The sequence below is a fragment of the Lissotriton helveticus genome, chromosome 6, assembly GCF_964261635.1.
Source record: "Lissotriton helveticus chromosome 6, aLisHel1.1, whole genome shotgun sequence".
In the NCBI taxonomy this organism is placed as follows: Eukaryota; Metazoa; Chordata; class Amphibia; order Caudata; family Salamandridae; genus Lissotriton; species Lissotriton helveticus.
Window position 1 is genome coordinate 1,423,375,491 of NC_136067.1, and position 19,947 is coordinate 1,423,395,437.

Sequence of the window (19,947 nt, forward strand, 5' to 3'; positions counted from 1 at the left end):
ATCCACAAACACTGGGCCTATGGTGAAATTTATAGAGTCTGCCCTCGTGGATCTATTTGGGAAGGATGCTTTCTCCGTGTCGTTTGTAGTTGAATGAGCCCATCGAACTCTGAAACCCCAACCTGTCCCCGGGGCTCCCCTCTGAGGATGATACTTGCTATAATTCTCAACTACAGCGACCGTGATGTGGCCCTTCGACTATCCAGGGAACGGGGCACACTTACCTACCAGGGTTCCACTATCTCCCTCTTCCCTGACTTTACGCTGTTGGTGCAGGAGGCTAGACGCAAGTATACGAATATGAAACGCGCCCCCCAAAAGGCAAACGTCAAGTATGCAATGCTTTACCCAGCCAGACTCCGTATCCAACTGGGTGGTAAAGCCCATATTTTTGATTCACCCGATGAGGCGGAGAAGTTCTGGAAGAAGCATAAACCATCTACGATGCTGCAGCGACAGGAGGACGACACTGTGCCTGTACCCTGATTTCCTGATTCCTTGACGGCTGGTACTTTGTTCTTGAGCCACTTTGTGTGCACTACAAACTATTTTTAATACTGATATTCTTATACATCATGTTTCTGCCTAATGACTGGGACTGCTCTCTACGATCTATGTTGATGGGGCTGATTGATAACTTTGTGATTGTTATTGGTTTGGTGGCAATCACTGTTTTTCATTAATTATACACTCCGATGGCACTACGGAGCGTTGCCATCCCCTGCAGGATGACACCTCGTCTTCCCTTTTCCCTTTTCCCACTTCTTTCTTCTTTCATCCCTTGCTGTTCTTCCTATGTCGGGATTCACTGGGTGCCTTGTTATTATGTATCCGATGGGGGTGGGGTAGGGTTGAGGGGGTTCTCTTTCTTTATGACTATATTGGTTATGCTGGTGGTTTGAATGGAGCATTTTTACTATTCACAGTGCAGACTATGTTCGTCGTTGACCTCTGGTTCAAAATGCTGATTTTATTGGTGATCAAATGGCTGCTAACTGTGGTACTGGTCCCAGACTCCACCCCAGATGCCTCCCATGGAATGTTAGGGGATTGGCTAATCTCAAGAAAAGCAGACATATATTAGCATATCTGTCTCGACACACTATCCAAATTGCTTTCCCACAAGAAACTCATTATGCACCCCTTCCTGCACATAATTTTGCTTCCACTTGGGGTGGGAACCGTTTTTTTCTCATGCTACAGCTCTTACTCACAGGGAGTGTGTATTTTACTGCAACGCTCACTCCCCTTTCGATCTGTTGAGGTGGTTGTGGACCCCGAGGGTAGGTATGTCCTGCTAAAGGGTACTGGGAGGTGCTTTGGGAATCTACCGTGCCTTCAAGGTGGTGGTGCGTGGGGTCAGCATTGCTAAGCAGGCGCGTATGCTCCGCTCTATCTGGGGTGAGGTAAGCAAAATAGAGCAGAAACTAAAGGATGTATACACTATTTCCCTTACGGATCCCTCCCCAGCCTCTTTCTGTAGCCGCTCAGCACTGATCTTTGCGTTCAATGATGCAGCTGCCAGGTAAGTCAAATACCTTGGTAAATATGCTACAGGCAGGGTGTATGGATAGGGTGAAAGGCCGAGTAGGACACTTGGTCGGCTCCTCCGCCCACAATACCAATCAACGTACATTACACAGTCAGACTCAGATGCGGATGAGCCATTGATTACTAACATCAACATCACTACGACCTTATTAACCTACTATACGCGACTGCACGAAACACGGTCTCCTCCTGATGGGCAGGCTCTAATGGACTACTTGCAGGAAATAGCCATGGTCTGGCTTGAAGATGGGCAGCGTGAGTTTTTGGTCGTCCCCCATCGATGCCGATGAGGTTAAGCATGCAATAAAAGACTTAGGCTGCAGCCGAGCCCCTGGCCTACCAGGATATACTTGCCCCACGGCTGGTTGAGGTTTATGCCGAAGTCCTAGACCATGGCTCCCTCTCCGACCATGAGGGAAGCCATAGTAACTTTACTTCTTAAACCGGGCTAACCACCCACCCAATGCCAGTCATACAGACCATTATCGCTCTTAAACATGACTACAAAATTCTCGCTAAACTTTTTGCGACCCGTCTCGCTATTAGTTGACACTATACCATGCCCTTTCCAAGCAGGCTTTATTCCCGGTAGGTCCACAACTATCAATCTGCGTACAGTGTTCTCGGTCATGAACCAAATGGAGCCGATGCTCCTGGCAGCGGTCGTTCTACTAGATACCAAGAGGGTATTTGATTCATTGGAATGGTCCTTCTTATATGCAGTAATGCAAAAGCTGTTTATACACATGGGCTTTTTAAACTTGGTTCAGCTTCTTTACTCCAATCCAGTTGCACGGCTGAGGGTGAATGGGATAATTACAGCGCAATTTCCTTTGTTACGAGGCACTCGACAGGGGTGCCCATTGTCCCCCCTTTTGTTCATTGTAGCCATGCCCGCCACACACAGGAATGCCATCTCCACAGGGGCCTGTAATTACACACTGGCCCACTCACTGCTTCCTTTTACGCTGATGACGTGCTGTTATTTATCCGGCACCCAGCTGAAAATCTTCCCCCATTGCTGAGAGAGCTAGTCTACTTTGGAGTACACTCAGGTTTGGTCATATATTGGACAAAGTCGTAGATCTTTCCGTTATATCCTGCAACTACCCAGGTAGATACAGAATTCCCCTTGCTCTGGTGTATTGCTCCCCCTAAATTTCTCACCATCTATCTGCAGAGTAATGCATGCAGAGGTCATCCGCATTAACTATGGGCCGGCGATTGACCAGCTTATGACTCAAGTCGATAGATGGACTAAACTCTCTCTCTCTATAGCCGGCCGGATTACCATAATTAAAATGGTTGTTTTACCACGTCTGCTATATTTATTTTTAAATATCCCAATTGCATTGACAGCATCTTTCTTTGCTACCTTGCGTACCATAATTACGTGACTGGTGTGGGCAGGCAAACAACCCAGAATAGGCTGGAGTACGCTTACAATGCCATACGAATGGGGGGTGGGGGGGTTGGAGTTCCTGATTTTTACCTTTACTACCTGGTGGCGCAGGTTCATTTCACATATTATTGGTATCATCCCGACGTGCGCATACAAGATCACAGACCTGAGAGATCCAAGGCGCATTCAAACTCTCTCTCGTTGATCCTGCCACAAGGGCTCCTGCGTTGCCACGCTGAAATACAGACGCTATCTACAACCTTTTGAGCGTGGATAATCTGTGGATACCCCCTACCACCGAAACGAAACGGAGGTTGGACAAATTGCGGCTTCGCACCGTGGGTGACATATTTAAAGAATCTCGTCTATACACTGTTACTGAATTAATGTCATGAGGAGCCGCTACTTATATGAACAGGTTTCTCCTAGCTAGAGTGCACGGTGCCCTGATGAGTGCTTTACCTGATGCTGCCGTAGAACCAGTTGACTTTCCCCCTCTCACACTAGTCATTAATTCCTCAGATAGTACCCATCTTGTCTCCCACCTATACCACTTATCGCAATTCGTGCGGACTTTAGTGGGCCTCAAGTCTAGAATGGCCTGGGACCTAGACCAAGGCGAAACCCTGACAGATGCAATATGGCCCTACTGGTGTGCACAGACCCGGTATGTTTCGAATAACTATAAGCATACATTGCTACATTTTAAATATCTCCATAGAGCTTATATTACCCCAAAACTAATGGCTAGAATAAGCCCCACTGTCTCTAGTTCATATGCCAGAAGCGCGATGCCAGATGCAGACTTCGGGCACCTCGCTTGGAGCTGTGCGCCAGTTAGGGAATATTGGGGGGACATATTTCACCACTTGTCCCTTATAGTTCAACACACTTTGTGGGCTTAACCACTGATGGCATTGCTGGGATATGTCAAACCCCTTAGGAGATTCATTAGGCGATTCTCTGCGTTTGCTCTCCTCCTGGGGTAGTGCTCATACCCCAACTACGAGAGACTGGGTACCGGACCTTATTTATTGTAATACAACTAGTGACACTTATGCAACACTACTGCCTATAGCCTCCCGCCCTTGTGATATCTGGCAGCCACTTAAAGACAACCTGCAGATTCATCCTTTAGATGAAACATTAGGGGAACTGGGTAGGTTGTGGTGTGATATGATGGCTCACTTATGCTGTTCAGTCAGATGATCAGAAACAAGGTATATGTATATAGCATGCTTTGTAATGAACCCTATTCACCTGTTGCTATTATTTGGATTGTTATGACTCAATAGATATACTATGCACTATATTGTACATTTTAATATGCTCCAATGTTGTGAATGTTATGTTTATAGCAGGAGAACGACATGTCCTTTGAGGCGTTACATCATGACTATAATTTTCTCCTCTCTCTTTGTTTTTGTATACATCATTTCTGTTTCTTTTTGTAAAAATGCAATAAAAAAAATAATTATAAAAAAAAAATCAAGGAATGTCAAGCAAGTTTAATTCTTTGTCCTACTGAATTATAAGTCAGGGCTCCTGTTATTCAGCCAATCGGTGAATCCTGTAAGTTGTTCTTCATTGCCCTCCCATATACACCAAACATCATCATTATATCGTAGCCATTGAATAAAATGGCTGGAAGATGGATTGTTGTAAAAAAAATTCTTTTCGAACATTGCCATGACGAGAACAGCCATCTCCAACTCCAAGGGACATCCCATAGCGGTCACAAACATGATATAACTACCTCATCCCAAATTGAAAATTACAGCTTAGTAAATGTAATGAGGAATCTCCAATGTTATCCTGTGAAAGGGGTAGGCCTCACAATAATGAGAAAATAATTCAGGAGATTGTCACTACTAGGACATGTAAAACTTAAAAGTACATGATGAACCTTTTAATTACAACATACCCTCCCAAATGGGCTGCCTTAGACCTACATTGGGATGTAACATATATGTAAACAAAAAAAGGGGCGCTTAAGGCGTGGCAAGGATGTTTTCTTGCCATGTCAACATGGCAGTTTAAAACTGCATTCAGATTGCAGTGGCAGGCCTGGGACATGTTTTAAGGTGCTATGTAAGTGGATGGCACAATACGTGCTGCAGGCGACAGGAAGCATTTAAGTTACAGCCCCTGGGTATATGATATACCACTAAACTTATAAGTAAATTAAATATGCAACTAGAATATAAGCCAAATGTACCTTGTTTTTGGGAAGAGAGCACAAGCACTTTAGCACTGGTTAGCAGTGGTAAAGTGCACAGAGTCCTAAGGCCAACAGAAAACGAATTCAGCAAAAAGTGGAGGGAAAAAGGCAAAAAGTTTTTGTGTGGCCATGCACAGACGGCCAGGTCCAACAGCCAAGTACTTCAAAGTGTTTATTTTGTTTGCCTGTTTTTATTCAGCACTTAACACCTTAGCTGCTATGGAACGTCCAGCTCCAGTGCTGGACGTTCCATTGCGTAGGTGCAGTTCGAACGTTCAACGGCCGACGGCAGCTCTACGGAGGTAGTGGTGCCGTCGGCCGTTGGTCGTGCGCAGCACCTAAGGTGTTATACAGTAATAGAGTAAAAGCACAACAAAAGAAAAATTCCACACCAATTTCGAAAAATAGAATACAATTTTATAAATTATTTGACACCAAAATGACAAAAATCAGTACAACTGGAGTTAAGAATTTTTAAAGGTTTTAGTGCATTATAGCGCCTAAACTATCAACGCACCAACTGTGGCATCTAGCCATGTGAGACCAGGACAAAGTTGAAAGTTATGACCTACCGTGAAGGAGCGTAGTCCGGATACAAGAAGTGGATTGGGCGCAGTGTCGGATTACCTTCTGACTTGAAGAAATGTCAAATAAAAATGTCTGAGAAGGTAAAGTTTAGCTGGGCAAGGCAGAAGAGGAGGCTTCATCGTCAGGAGCTGCTGCACGAAGTTGTTTTGAAGATTTCTATGTTCAGATTCAGGGGCATATTTACAAGGGCTTATTGCCACCAGAATGTCACTTTTTGCGACAATCTGGTGGAAATGACTACTTTGCCTTATTTACACAGCGGCGTTAAGCCACTTACGGTGGTTTAACGCCGCCTTGTAATTAATGCCCCTTTCACATAGCACTTAGAATGAAAGGAGCGGGCAATTAGTGTTGCAGGGTCTTTCCGCTGCAACATCCAATGCTTTTCGATGCTGCCCCATATTTAAAAGGGAAAACCTGGCGCAACGAGGAAAAATGATTAATTTCTCCTTGTTTTTGTTGTTTCTATGTCTGCTGCATTCTGCACCAGACTTAAAAAGATCAAATTACTAGTAATTATTGTTCATGTGCAGGAAGGTGTCCCTTCCTGCACATAAACAATCAGAAAATGACGAGTTGCAACGTCTATGTGTGCTGTATTCTGCAGCACACGTAGAAGTTACAAATCACCATTATTGATTGTTTATGTGCAGGGAGGAACGCCTTTCTGCACATGAACGATCATTATGGTGCAAGGGTGCCTGAGTTGGCTCTAGGAGACTAAATTTAGCTCCAGAGATAGAGGAAGCGCAAAGGTGCACCGCAGTCTTGAAAATATGGCGCATCCCTGCGTTTTGAAAATTTCGGAGCGCGATGTTAGCAATTCTGGCTTAACACCGCACTCCAACAATTTCCCTGTAAATATGCCCTACAGTCTTTTTTTTATGGAAGTCGAAAATCTCCTGCAGGACGAAACTGCAGGCTGTAGCCAATGAGTTCTCCACAAGGCTTGAAACCCTTCTGATGAAGAAATGCTGAATAGGATTTGTTGCTGTGAAAGAATGTAGCATAAGCTGCCTCAAGGTCAGGCAGACCAGCGATGTACATTGGGTGGATTGGCAAGCAGGTAGATAGCAGTCTTCTCTCGGTTTGGAAAGCACTTTTTGGCAGAAATTCCCATGTTTTAGATTTCTGCTGGTTGGGCTTCTTCAGCATCACTTCTAAGGGTCTAGGACTGAGGGCACTCTTTGGGGGTCAAGAGTCTCTTCAGGCCCGTTCAAAGTGCATTTTAAAAGTTGTTGGAGCTTTTTGTGTCCTTGTAATTGTGAAAAGGTGGCCAGCAAACATGCCCTTGAAGTCACTTTGGTCCTGACTCACAAAGAAAACCAGGTCTCAAGCATCAGGCCAGCCCTCTGAGGGCACAGGGCAGGCTTCAGGCAGTAATGCAATCCTCTTGGAGCAGCAGGCAGTCCTCTGAAGTACACATCGGGCACCAGGGCAGTCCTCTAAGTCCTCCATAGGTCAAAAAGTGAACTGAAGAGTGGGTCTGAGTATTACATTTTCATACCTGGTGACAGCTTTGTAGTGGAAGAAACTTCTAGAGTTTTCTCCCCACAGATGGTCCTGGAATTTTCTGTCTCGCTGGGTCTGGAGTCACAAAAGACTGGTATGAAGTTATTTGTGTGTGTGTGTGTGTCTGTGTGTGTGCAGAGGCAGCTCCTTTGAAATGTAAGTGGGACTGTGCACAGCTCCACCCCTCCAAATATATCAGACTGGCCGATCCTGTCAACACATAATCCCCGTTTCTGTTACAGTCTGAGAGGAATACACAAAGGCCAACTACCAACCACACATAGCGGGCACTGAATACTTAGGTCAAGAAAATGGCAACTTTCTGAAAGTGCCATTTTTGGAATTGTGACTTAAAATATGACTTTACCATTAAAGAGAGTTTTAAATTGCAATTTCTTAGATACCAAACATGACATTTATACCTGTTCCCATGCAAAGGTTATCACTTAATACAAGTAATAAGGTAACCCAATGCTATCTAATGGCAGAAGCAGGCCTCACAGTAGTGAAAAACAAATTAGTGAGTTTTTTAGTACCAGGACATGTAAAATGTAAAAGTACAGTTCAACGCACCCTGCCATATGGGCTGTTTACAGCGTACCATAGGGGTGACTCATATGTATTAAAATGCGAGTTTTGGGCTTGGCAAACAATTTATTTTGCCAAGTCGAATTGACTGTTTACCCCTGCATAAAGGCTGCAATGGCAGGCCTGAGACATGTTTTATGGGGCTACTTAAGTGGGTGACACAAAAAGTGCTGCAGTCCTACTAGAGTAATGAAAATATGCATACCCCCATATCATAAAACCTGATCTACTTTGTAATCAGATAAGCCAATTGTTCATATCTTTGATTGCCAAATAAGACTTCATATTATTTTCTAGACTTTTATTAAGCCACTACGCTCCCACACATCTCTTCTTATCTATGCGCCATCACATTACATGAGATAAAGATAGAGAGAACATGGCAGGCTTTTTTCTCTTGGTTAAGTAATTTTACTTTAGCCACTGCCCGTAATGCATTCAGTGTTGTGCAATAAACATATATGACACATTTATAAAACCTATTATGTAAACATCATATTCAACATAATGTATATACAGCATAAGTTATTGTTACATGAGAAAATATGGTGACATTACATTTAAAAATGTCCAACAAATGTAATCACAATAAGTGCATCGCGTGAGAAAGTGTTCAGCATTTTAAACCCATCAAGGTTACAGGTTTCCATGACCTGGGTACATATTATAGTCCTCAGAAAAAAGACTTGTGTACTAGTTGGTCCGTGCACAAAATTCTGAGTCAGATTGGGTCACAATACGATCTATTTCATTAATATTCATGAGCTAATTCACAAATTGTGACTCCCTCTGCTTGGACACGGATTATCGACTGCAGAGGTAAGCAGACCACCATATCTGTGAATGTGTTTAAACAAAGATAAAAACAATTAAAATGTTGTCTGACTTCCTTAAAGAAACAGGACTGCATTTTAAAAATATGTCTGTTTTCAAAAAGCATTCTTATAGAGGAAGGGTCCAAACAGGACCATTTCCCTTTTGCAAGTTATTCACTCCCTCATGTTGGGGTTGGTAACTTCTCAAAGGTTTACAGGCAGAATTACAGTTGCAAACCAGTGATACATTGCACACCACTCCAGTATTTCGCAAGGTGAGCACAAAGCATGCCCATTCCAAATACTGAATCGTCATCCATTCGTATTTCTGTTTTAGCAATCAATAAAACTCTTCTGACTCCTAAAGTGGGATTTGTCAATTGCAAAGAACATTCTTGCAGCTCCAAACTCAGAAACGGAGCGTTTATGACAGAAAAGATGGTTGCTACCTGGCCCTTTGTCACCTAAAGTTGCACATTCGGAATGGGAATTTAGTGATGATAGCAAGATAGATAAGGATCGTTTTTGCACCTAAAAACTCAACACTCTGCTATGTCACTCCGATGGACCTTTATCTCGAACTGAGGTTGAAATCACAAATCAATAAAATTGCAATGTCAATGGAGCAGCTCGTGCCCCACAGTAACAACATAGAGGAATAATCTTGCAAACCATACAGTTTTATTAGAAACTTAGTAAAGTTACAAACTCCAATAAAATCAAGTAAACATAAATCGAAATTCACCTGAATACATCAATATAATCCAAATAATGTAATTAGTGATGCGGATATTGTGTTATCAAAGGTAACATATCGAATGCAAAGCGAAATCTCGTTTCCATAAAAGAAACTCTCTAATAATAAGCTAAGGTTGTGGGATAGGTCGAGGAAATTCAGAAGCAGCAGGTCTTGGCAAATATTACATTGAAAGTAGAAACAAATAAAGGTTCCAATTAGAATGAGAAGGAATGGGGGAACATCACTTACAACGCAACTTTTACCACGCAGTGCTTTTACATCGTAGCTTTTACAACGCAATCCATTACAACGCATAGCGCTGGGGGGCGCTCTAGGATAGGGAATATATTTAATTTACTATCCAACACCTTCCCTACTATCCACGGGGACTGGAGTTGGAATAGTAAATTAAATAAATCACTATCCAGCGCCCCTAAGCACTATGCGTTGTAATGGTATGCGTTGTAAAAGCTACGATGTAAAAGCACTGCGTGGTAAAAGTTGCGTGCGATGTAAAAGCATGCGTTGTAATGTCGTACATCCGAAGGAATGTGCTTTCTTGAGAGTAACTGTAAGCAGAAAAACAAAGTGCATTTGTCTTAAGAAAAGCAAAAGGACATCTACCTGCTAATATGGACAGGGTTCAGAAATGTCACTACCTAACAACGTCTTCGGAACCCCTTCTGCGTCTACTTCATTGGCTGCCCATTAGGAAGCTTGCACTGTTTAATCTTCTGTGTTTGGTATTTAAAACACTACAGGGGCAGGGTACGGCCTACCTTTGGTAAAAACTGATACCCTATATCCCTTGCCGGCAATTGAGGTCAAGCAATCGCGAGTTGTTGTGTCCAAGGAGGATTAATGAAATTAGAATGGAAGGGCGATCCTTTTCTTATATTGCACCCTCCCACTGGAGTAGGCTGCCCGATGACGTCCATGCTAGCCCTACTTTTGGGCTGTTTAAAAAGCGTTTGAAAACGTGGATGTTTAGTCATTATTCAGCTTTTTCCCTTCTTGCCTCTGACTTTGTGGCGCCGAGAGATCCCTGTCGATATGATTTGTTTTGCGCCTAACAAATGTTTAAAATAAAATAAAAAACAAACTTTGCAACATGTTACATCCAGTGATACATTCTTCACAGGGCAAGAAACAATCAAAACCCAATGTTGTCTCCATAGTCGGTGTCAGCCTCTTTCTCACAGTTAATACAATGGGAGCTTCTTCCCTCATTGCGACCTTCACTATTTCTCATGTAGGAGTATTCACCTCTTCAGTTTCCCATCTCGTGAAGGTACTGAATTCACTGTTCAAACTATCTGATTGCTACCCTATGACCATCAAACTGTGAACTAACTGAGAATAACATTTGTAAATGAGCATACAGTGTCTCTGGTGCTTGACACTGATAAAGTGTTAGGCACAGCAAGCAAGCAGAAATGCAACGTTTACTTAAAAAAATGGAGTAAGGCATCTAGGCCTACTGACGTCAATGGTAAATTGCACATATTAACTAAAATTATTCAGAATATATGATTCACTCAGTCTGCTACACCTAAATATGAAACAGTGTAAACAATGTTGTGTAAAATAATATACAGAATAATGTAGTCAGTTTTAAATTACTTATAAACCATATGAACAATGATTATGCTGGTTAAAGATGAACAGATCAGTAAGCACAAATAAGTGATGGTGATACTGTGTCATCAGTGGTAGCTGCATTGATCCATGGGGCTGCTCCTGAAGCTAGCAGCCTCCACACATACAATGTAAGATGCCCGAAATTGACAGCTAATGCTTTGTGAATGTTTGCTGTCTGCCTGCAGTGGTTGTTAACCATTCCATGCTATTCAAACTCAAGAGAAAACGTGAAGTATTTTTGTATTACCCTAGGTGTCACAAGGTGGGAGGAATGATTCTTTTCCATCCCTTTCCAAATTGTCTCACATGAGTTTGCAATGAGAAAAAAGAGTTTGAAAGTCGAAAACTTTCCACATGTCCACCTATGTATCCCTGCCACTTTAGACCACCTGGTATGAGGAGAGGAAGTTCATCAGTTCAGTGAGAGATGCATCTTCTAGGCACATGTTAGGTACCAGGTGGGCTGCCAGCAGAAGGCACAGCCTTTGCGGATCCACTCAAGTCTCCATGGTGCCAAAAGATGGTGCTGTTCCGGAGCACCTGGTGCAATGGTGCCCGCTCTGGTACAAGCATGCTCCCTATTCCCAATGAGGCCCTCAGTGCTATTGTCCTCTTAATAACAGTGGAGCTGGTAACAGCGTTTAGCGGCCCGAACTAGATTATGAGATCTGGGGACACAGGGTTGATTGGCCATAGCGGCACCGGCCATTTTCCCAGTGGGTTGGAGCGGTGGGGGCCAGTTTTGTGCCCGTGGAGGCAGTTTTGCATTAGTGCTGCAATATCGGCCCCCTGTAAAACAAGCATTTACAATGCAATGGTTTCGCCTTTGGACAAGTTAGAGCTATTGGCATTGTAAATGACAAAATTTGTATTTATGTGTTGGTTTTGAAAACAGATAAATAAATGGCATTGTCATTTACATTGCCATCAGCTTAATCTCTCGCAAATGTGAGACCTATTGCATTTGCACCTACACACACACAGAGCCACACACACACACACACACACAAAGGCACACACACACACACACACACAGAGCCAGCCGCACACACAGAGCCAGCCGCACACACACACACACAGCCAGCCACGCGCACACAGAGCCAGCCACGCACACACAGAGCCAGCCGCGCACACACAGAGCCAGCCACGCACACACAGAGCCAGCCGCACACACACATACACAGAGCCAGCCGCACACACACACACAAACACAGAGCCAGCCGCACACACACACACACAGAGCCAGCCGCACACACACACACAGAGCCAGCCGCACACACACACACACACAGAGCCAGCCGCACACACACACACACAGAGCCAGCCGCACACACACACAGACAGAGCCAGCCGCACACACACACACACACAGAGCCAGCCGCACACACACACACAGAGCCAGCCGCACACACACATACACAGAGCCAGCCGCACACACACACACACACACAGAGCTAGCCGCACACACACACACACACAGAGCCAGCCGCACACACACACACACACACACACACAGAGCCAGCCGCACACACACACACAGCCAGCCGCACACACACACACACACAGAGCCAGCCGCACACACACACACAGAGCCAGCCGCACACACACACAGACAGAGCCAGCCGCACACACACAGACAGAGCCAGCCGCACACACACACACAGAGCCAGCCGCACACACACACATAGAGCCAGCCGCACACACACACACAGAGCCAGCCGCACACACACAGAGCCAGCCAAGGCTGCAAAGAAGATAAAAAGTAACTGGGTAATATAAAGGAGGTACAGGAATATGAGTAGTAGAGATTGAAAAGGTGTGTGGCACATGAAGAGGTCTGGCAACAGGTTATGAGGTAAAAAGGCTGAGTGGGTGTTAAGGAATGGGTGGGATCTGCAGAGTGGGAATGAAAGTTGTCAGGGATGGAAGAAAGGAGCCCAGGCTGGGGTTCAGGATGAAGGGAAGAATAGCAAGCGACACAGAAGGCAAGGAGCAGCATTAGTACTCCATGTGACCTCACACTGATTTTGGCAATAACACCCGTTTTTACAAGTCTTTGGGTCATTACTATATAACATATATAAAAATATAAAAACGCATACAGAAATAAATTACTGAGAAAGCGCCGTCTAAGACGTCAGGCTTCCCTTGAACGTACACAGGCATTACATATACGCTGTTTAATGTGTTTCAATGTTTACTTCATGTGACAGTCTGGCAGAGACTCCTCAGGCGCGCGGGAGATATATGGACCGGCCCGAGGTAGTGACTAACAGTAAAACTCCGGGCATCCTCCCTTTTAAAAATTCAGAGTGATTTGTTGGCGCTAGGACGGGGAGGTAAATCACTGCCCCCCACCCGCTCCGTGGAGCAGGTCTTCGAGGGGACGGCGCCCGGCAGATCCGTGCTCGGAGTTAAATTAAATCCATTTCATGGCACTTCCATTTTACGGCTCTCCCACAGTATATCCGTCTAGTCGAGGGTTTATGGGCAGGGCATCATTTTAAGGACAATGGAGTCCTGACAGACTGTGTCCCGCGTGGTATCACGCCTTGCAAAGATAGCTCAGTGGGTTAGCGAGGCTGCTTAAAGAGACGCTTCCAAGGGTACCATGAACCCTCATAAGAATTGGGCCATCACACCCGCGGGTAGGTAGAAAAGGACAGCCTTACATAGGGTGCGGCGGACCTCTCATAGCTCTGGACGGGTGCCACTGCACCCATGCTGCTGCTCTCAGTCTCTGATGCAATATTATGATACCCAACCCACTCTCCTCCACGGAAAACAGCGAGGAGGCAGGCAGTGCACAGGACGGTACTACCAGGAGTCCAGGTGACCGTACTAACTTCCTGTGCGAATTTTGCCCCCTTGGGGCTGCCGCAAGCCTTTGTGGACCCGAACTAGGGATGCCCCCTCGCCCCGTACCCCAAGAGGTGCGAAGTGAACTCTTCCGACTACAGCGTTTATTTGTAAAATGCAGGTCGACTACTCCCCCTCCCCCTCCCTTAATGGCGCGGAATAACAGAAGATTACACACAAGTCTCACATGTCTCAGAGAGTTTATTACAGTGTTTGAAAGGGAGATAGATTAAACCTAGTCAGAAGGTAACAAAACAAGCACTGGCAAAGCCAATAGGTCTAGCTTACCAGAGCTATTTACCATGTCAATGTTTTTTTAGCCAGTGTGGCTACAGTGCAGCATGGCTAGAATTAAAAAAATAATATAATAGGTGTGTTGCAGTTTGAAAAATGTTTTACTGTGAAATCCCCAATGCACGAAGGGTCTTATCCGGGCACACGGACAGCGGGAGGGGGGGGGCGGGCTCACGGACAGCGGGAGGGGTGGGGCGGGCTCACGGACAGTGGGAGGGCGGGCAGGGGGGTGCACCCTTCTAGGGCGCGCAGCAGTTTCTCTTTTGTGCTGCACTTTGGCCTGGGGCACATGAGACGGGATAGACGAGACAGGATACACGCACAAGCACAGCAACAAGACACACAAAGGGGAGACGACATAAGACGGGATACACGAAACGAGCGGGTAAGGCACGGACAGCGGGAGGGGGGGCGGGAACGATCAAAGCACTCACCTGGACCTGGACTTCCTCCGGCGGCGGTCGGCCGCAGAATGGCCAAACGAAACATGGACTACAAAAAAAATAAACCCCGCCCACCGCCGCATGACGATCAGAAAAGGGTGGAGAGGAAAGAAATCGTGGGAACGCCCACGAATCTGGTCCGCCCATGACGGACAGATCTCTGTTCCAATGGCTAGCCTCCATTTATGGAGCTAGCCAATAGAACAGAGGGCGGATTCCCAAGCCACATAGTATTCTCATTAGGTTTTCGCCTGCGCGAAAAGCTGTGCAGTGCGCAGCTTTCACTTAGGCGAAACCTAAAAAGCGGGAGCAGTGCTTCTTGCTAGCACATCCCTGCTCCCAGGACCGGTCAGGCAGCAATCTTCCAGGGCTGGTTGCTGTTTCCAGGCCGCCCTGTCTGCTGGGGACCACTGCCAATACATTTTATTTTCACATTGAAATTTCGGTTTCTGAAAATTAGGGAGGAAATTAATAATTACTGGGGAAATTTTGACCTGGAACTACCAATTTGTCATTTTCAAGCAGTTTCCATGGTAACCCAGTCCTCCAGAATTACCGATCCCCCTATTATCCGTAACTCTGTGAAAATTAAGAGGCGACTTATAATGTGGGCCTGCATGTTTTAGTATTAATATTATCTTGTTGTTCAAGAGTTATTTTAAATTGAGTGACAATTACATGCTGTGTTTTTTTACCTAATGACAGAAACTGCAGAAATGTTCTTTACATCTTGGTCATATTCAGATAATTATCAATATTATGTCCTGCTTTTAGGTGAGAGATCATGGGCTGAAGACAAATGTGAACCTCTTCCTGAACCCCAGTGTCCAGAAGGGTAAGACTTTACTTGCCTTGTTTTATTGGGTTCTCTCTTACTTTGCTGCACAATCTAAGAGCCGGCTCTGTATACAAAGAATTAATCAAAATATGTCATCATTAAAGTGTTCTTTTAATGCAAAGACAGACTTGAGTTAAAGCATCTGAGCCGCTATATTAGAATGCTAGGCACTATTAGAACATTGGAATATTGGGAGATCCATTGAAGATAATGGAGTGCTCCCTGCTTCTATGGGCCGGTAAAGGCCCGCTGAGCAACATTCCATTGTCTAACAAAGGTCTCTCGGAGCTCGATGGGATTTAAATCCCCTCAAGCTACGAGAGGCCTTTGTTTTATTTGTTAGAACATTCTGCCCTCTAGAGGCAGACTGTTCTAATAGCTTTATAGCCATTCGTAGCAGGGCTATAAGGCTATTAAAGTCCCGCAAACTTGTTAACGTCCCTCGCCTTCAGCTCGGGCCTTTAACGCGGTAGCGGGCCTTTAATAGCTGGCTATATTATGTGTCAATTGTTTTTATTGGCTTTTTAAAGCAAAAAGTCAAATGTGATCAGAAAAGTACTTTTTTACCCGAGTTCTTTAGTACATAATGACTCCAGTGTATTATCTATGCATCACTTATAAATATCCCATGTGATTTTTGCAAATTAGGTTTCATCCGCGGCCCAAGCGACATTGGGTCAATCTCATTATTCCCCTTGTGCAATATATTGAAAACGTATACCTTTAACCTGTAACATTCTTCTCTTTTATTTTGCGCCCTGGAGCTTCTGCGTACGTGTGCTCTACAAATAATATATACAAGTACAAATCCACTATATGTGATGCTCCCACTGATTGAATTAGGGCTGCAGGGTTTAAGGCATTTATATTTTTTACATTTCCATCTGTATTTATCCATATTTATGTTTTTTGCAGATTTTACCTGTATTTTTATCCATATATATTTGGGTTTTGTGAAAAAAGTTCTGACTTTGGAATGGCAGTCGTGACTGATAGCATTAGAATCACTCAAAAAGTAACCTAATTTCTGATTTTATCCACATTTAAAAATTAAAATAGACAGGAAAATATATTGTTTTGTGTCTGCATTTATTTGCAAAAAATAGTAAAAACAGGAAACATAAAGCCTTAATTGTAATCAATGATTCTCTTCAGCACATCCCTACATTATGGACATTGTGTCAAAAATATTTATGGGATCACATTATTATCTTGTGGTGGGGGCTGAGGCCTGATGGAGATATATACACCCCTTGTTGTGCTGTGGGTAGGGTGCACAATGCCAATGTGTCATGTCTGGCCAGTGCCAGGTGCAGGGCTGGACTGGGATCTGAAACCGGCCATGGCAAATTGCTTGGCCGTCCCCGGAGGGTGGGGACAGGGGGGTGCTAGCGGAAGGAAAGCTTTGTGCCACGCTTGTCCCCCACCCTCTCTGCCCACTGGGGAAACGCCTGGTGCCAGCTGCGGCCATTTCGGCCCTGGCCAGGTGTCTGGTCACTCACTATGACTGAAACAACTGAGGTCCTTGAGCAAAGCAATGCTGGTTACCAGATTAGGCTGAACCACTGACCTATGCTGCTTCTCGGATATGTGTATGACAGCGGGAATATGCGGTTTGTTGCTTTTGTACTGAGTACAGTGGTTAGTCTGAACCTGTAGCTGAGGTGGTACACTGAGCGCCCCACAAATCCCATTTCCCAAGATGGGCTGTCAGTTCAAGGGGGAATGAGTAGCCTTCCCTAAGGGGAATGTCCCCCTAAGCACCAACTGTATCCTCAACAGAGGATTTAAATGCTTTTGAGTTCCTTTTTCTTCCACAGAAAAAAATGTCAATCGTTCAAATAAGGTTGGTTCATTTGATATATTTGTTGCTGTTGTTACATGAATTAACTTCATTCACAAAGCAAACAAGCTCCATAATACTTGAAATTGTGGCTTGATCAATCAAGACGTGTTTCCACAATAATGATCTTCCCTTTAATTTTCCGAATGCATTTCGGGCGAGTTGCTCTTCATCAGGGGGTGGTATCTATAAATATACAAATTTATGTACCTTTATAGATCCCATCCCCTGATGAAGGGCAACTCGCCCGAAATGCATTGGGAAAATTAAAGGGAAGATCATTATTGTGGAAAAACTTCTTGATTGATCAAGCCACAATTTCAAGTATTATGGAGCTTGTGAATTAAGTTAATTCATGTAATAATGGCAACAAATATATCAAATGAACCTACCTTATTTGAACGATTGTCATTTTTTCTATGGAAGAAAAAGGAACTCAAAAGCTTTTAAATCCTCTGTCTAGGATACAGTTGGTGCCTAGGGGGACATTCCCCTTGGGGGGGAGTGCTACTCAATTTAACGTCACATTCTGTCCAGAGAACGATACCCCAGGAGCACCTTCCAACCTATAAGCAGAATAACCTTTTTAAACATTTGTAACTCAGTAGTGCATGGACTAGAACCAATTTTTTATTCAAGGAGGATACCAGGATGGGACCGATCCAAGCATCTAACTCAGCTTTACAAAGGGGGGGAAGAGAAATGAGTGCACATGTGCTAGTCTACCCACTAAGCCTGCCTGACTGAATTTTCAGCCGATGGGGTTATTCCGCACAGATTAAGGCGAACAAGTGCCGAATCCGAGGTCTGCAGGAATTTTACTTTTAGAGTGGGAGCCAAATGGTGTGGTGTGAGGTGGTGGCATGGTGAGTGACGGTCTATAGCCTCGCCCAGTCTACAGTACTTGAGAACAAAATGAAGAAATGCATGTATCAGTGTTGCAACCCATCATCAAAAAGGGTCTACAATAATAAAACGAGTTTAGTTCTCAGCACTGGCAAAAACACCAGCAAAAATTAAGAAGTGCAAAAATTAAGAAGTGCATGATTCACATCTTATGGAGGTCTGGTACTGGAAAGAAGTGGTTTCCCTTATTCAAACCCACTTTAATCCACTTTTTTTTTTACACTTATTGATCATTTTGTGTGGAGGGGGCTTCAACCTGGATGGGTTCACAACACACAATATCATATCAACCGCCAGTGCCCTTATACCATAGTTACTACCACTTACATAGATCATTTTGGTCAATAAATGGAAGTCTATTGGTAAACCATCAATTGATGTGTGGTGCAATAGAATGTAAAGTTTAGAGACCTCATAAAAAATCAGGGTACGACTCTGAATCTCTTCCTTCATCACACTCAGTATGTTTTTTCTTGCCTGATTTTTTCCCATGAAATAGTTCAAGAAGTTGTACATTGGTACTGTCACTTCTGGTCCCTGCTTTTAATGACTTTGCTATTTACATTTTTGTCAATTAATTAATTAAAAATGAGGTACAAAACGAAATCCCAGAGCTCTTTGGAACGGGCGCAAAGATACCAAAAGCACTGCAAGGCCATATAAATGACCAAAGGGCATTTTACACAATGCTAATGTTTCTTATTCATATAATATATTTGGGCAAGTATTCCTTGAATAACTGCTAGACTCTTGCAAATTCCACTTGTCTTGAGTGGAATGTTTTACTCTTTTCATGGGTAGTCGGATCCATTATTTCATTATTCCATAGCTCTGCAAAACTGTTGATATTCTGGTTTTCACTTTTGATCCCTACTTTCTGTTTTGCTGCCCGGATTAGTTGCACAAATTACAAATCAGTCGTGGAGTGCAGGCCGGCCTTGTGTCCCAGAAAAGGTCAGTCATAGTATAAAATGTGGAGAATGTGTTGTTCTTGATAGGCTCAATAAATTCAGCTTTTTCTCTCATTGTTGTATTCATGTTAAAATCGACATTATAGGCAATCAATCCCCCTCTTCCTCACAGTCAGGACCAGAATAGCCGTAGCGGGCCCCAGGCATTTTGTTCCCCTGTGGGTCTGAATGGTGGGGCCTTTGTTGGACCGGTGAAGGCTGTTTTTGGTATAGGGGGGGCGGTTTTGCATCAGTGCTGCAATATCGTCCCCCGTACCAAAAGCAGCAGCAGTGTTTCCCACCAGTGACACCCTCCCACAACACCTGCTGCCGGTCTGACTTAACTGCCACAGCTGGTTTGCCGTCGCAGTCCGGCCCTGCCCACAGTCCGACTAATACATGTCGGATCTCCTTTAATCTTCCAAATTATAATCTGGCAGGTGTACAGTGCCATCTAAAGAGAATTGTGAACACCAGTTTCTATGTTCGAAGCTGGTTAAGATTTACTTGCTTTTTAAGTTCATAACTATCACTAGTCCTCCTTTGAGATAAACATAAAAAAACATAACCTTTTTTTCACCAAGCATTCTTGTATTTCCATGATAGAATGATTATAGAGGTTAACGGATTCATATAAATGTTAGTGATGAGTTGCCTTTTCTTTCGCTTGGTAAAACATTAGGCGACTGATTATGATACCGGCCGGAGTTGCCTCTGACCGACATCTCTGCTGTTTTGGAACTGACAACATCTGGTC

General features: G+C 44.2%; 1 protein-coding gene across 2 annotated transcripts in view; it reads left to right on the top strand.

The window, feature by feature from the left end:
- The window catches only part of ENPP3 (ectonucleotide pyrophosphatase/phosphodiesterase 3), a 709,442-nt gene that overhangs the window by 241,594 nt on the left and 447,901 nt on the right, over positions 1–19,947 (top strand). For both annotated transcript variants that reach the window (XM_078649216.1, XM_078649217.1), the window contains exon 6: positions 15,428–15,488. In XM_078649216.1, coding sequence (XP_078505342.1) covers positions 15,428–15,488 — 61 coding nt within the window. The remainder of the gene's footprint in view (positions 1–15,427; positions 15,489–19,947) is intronic.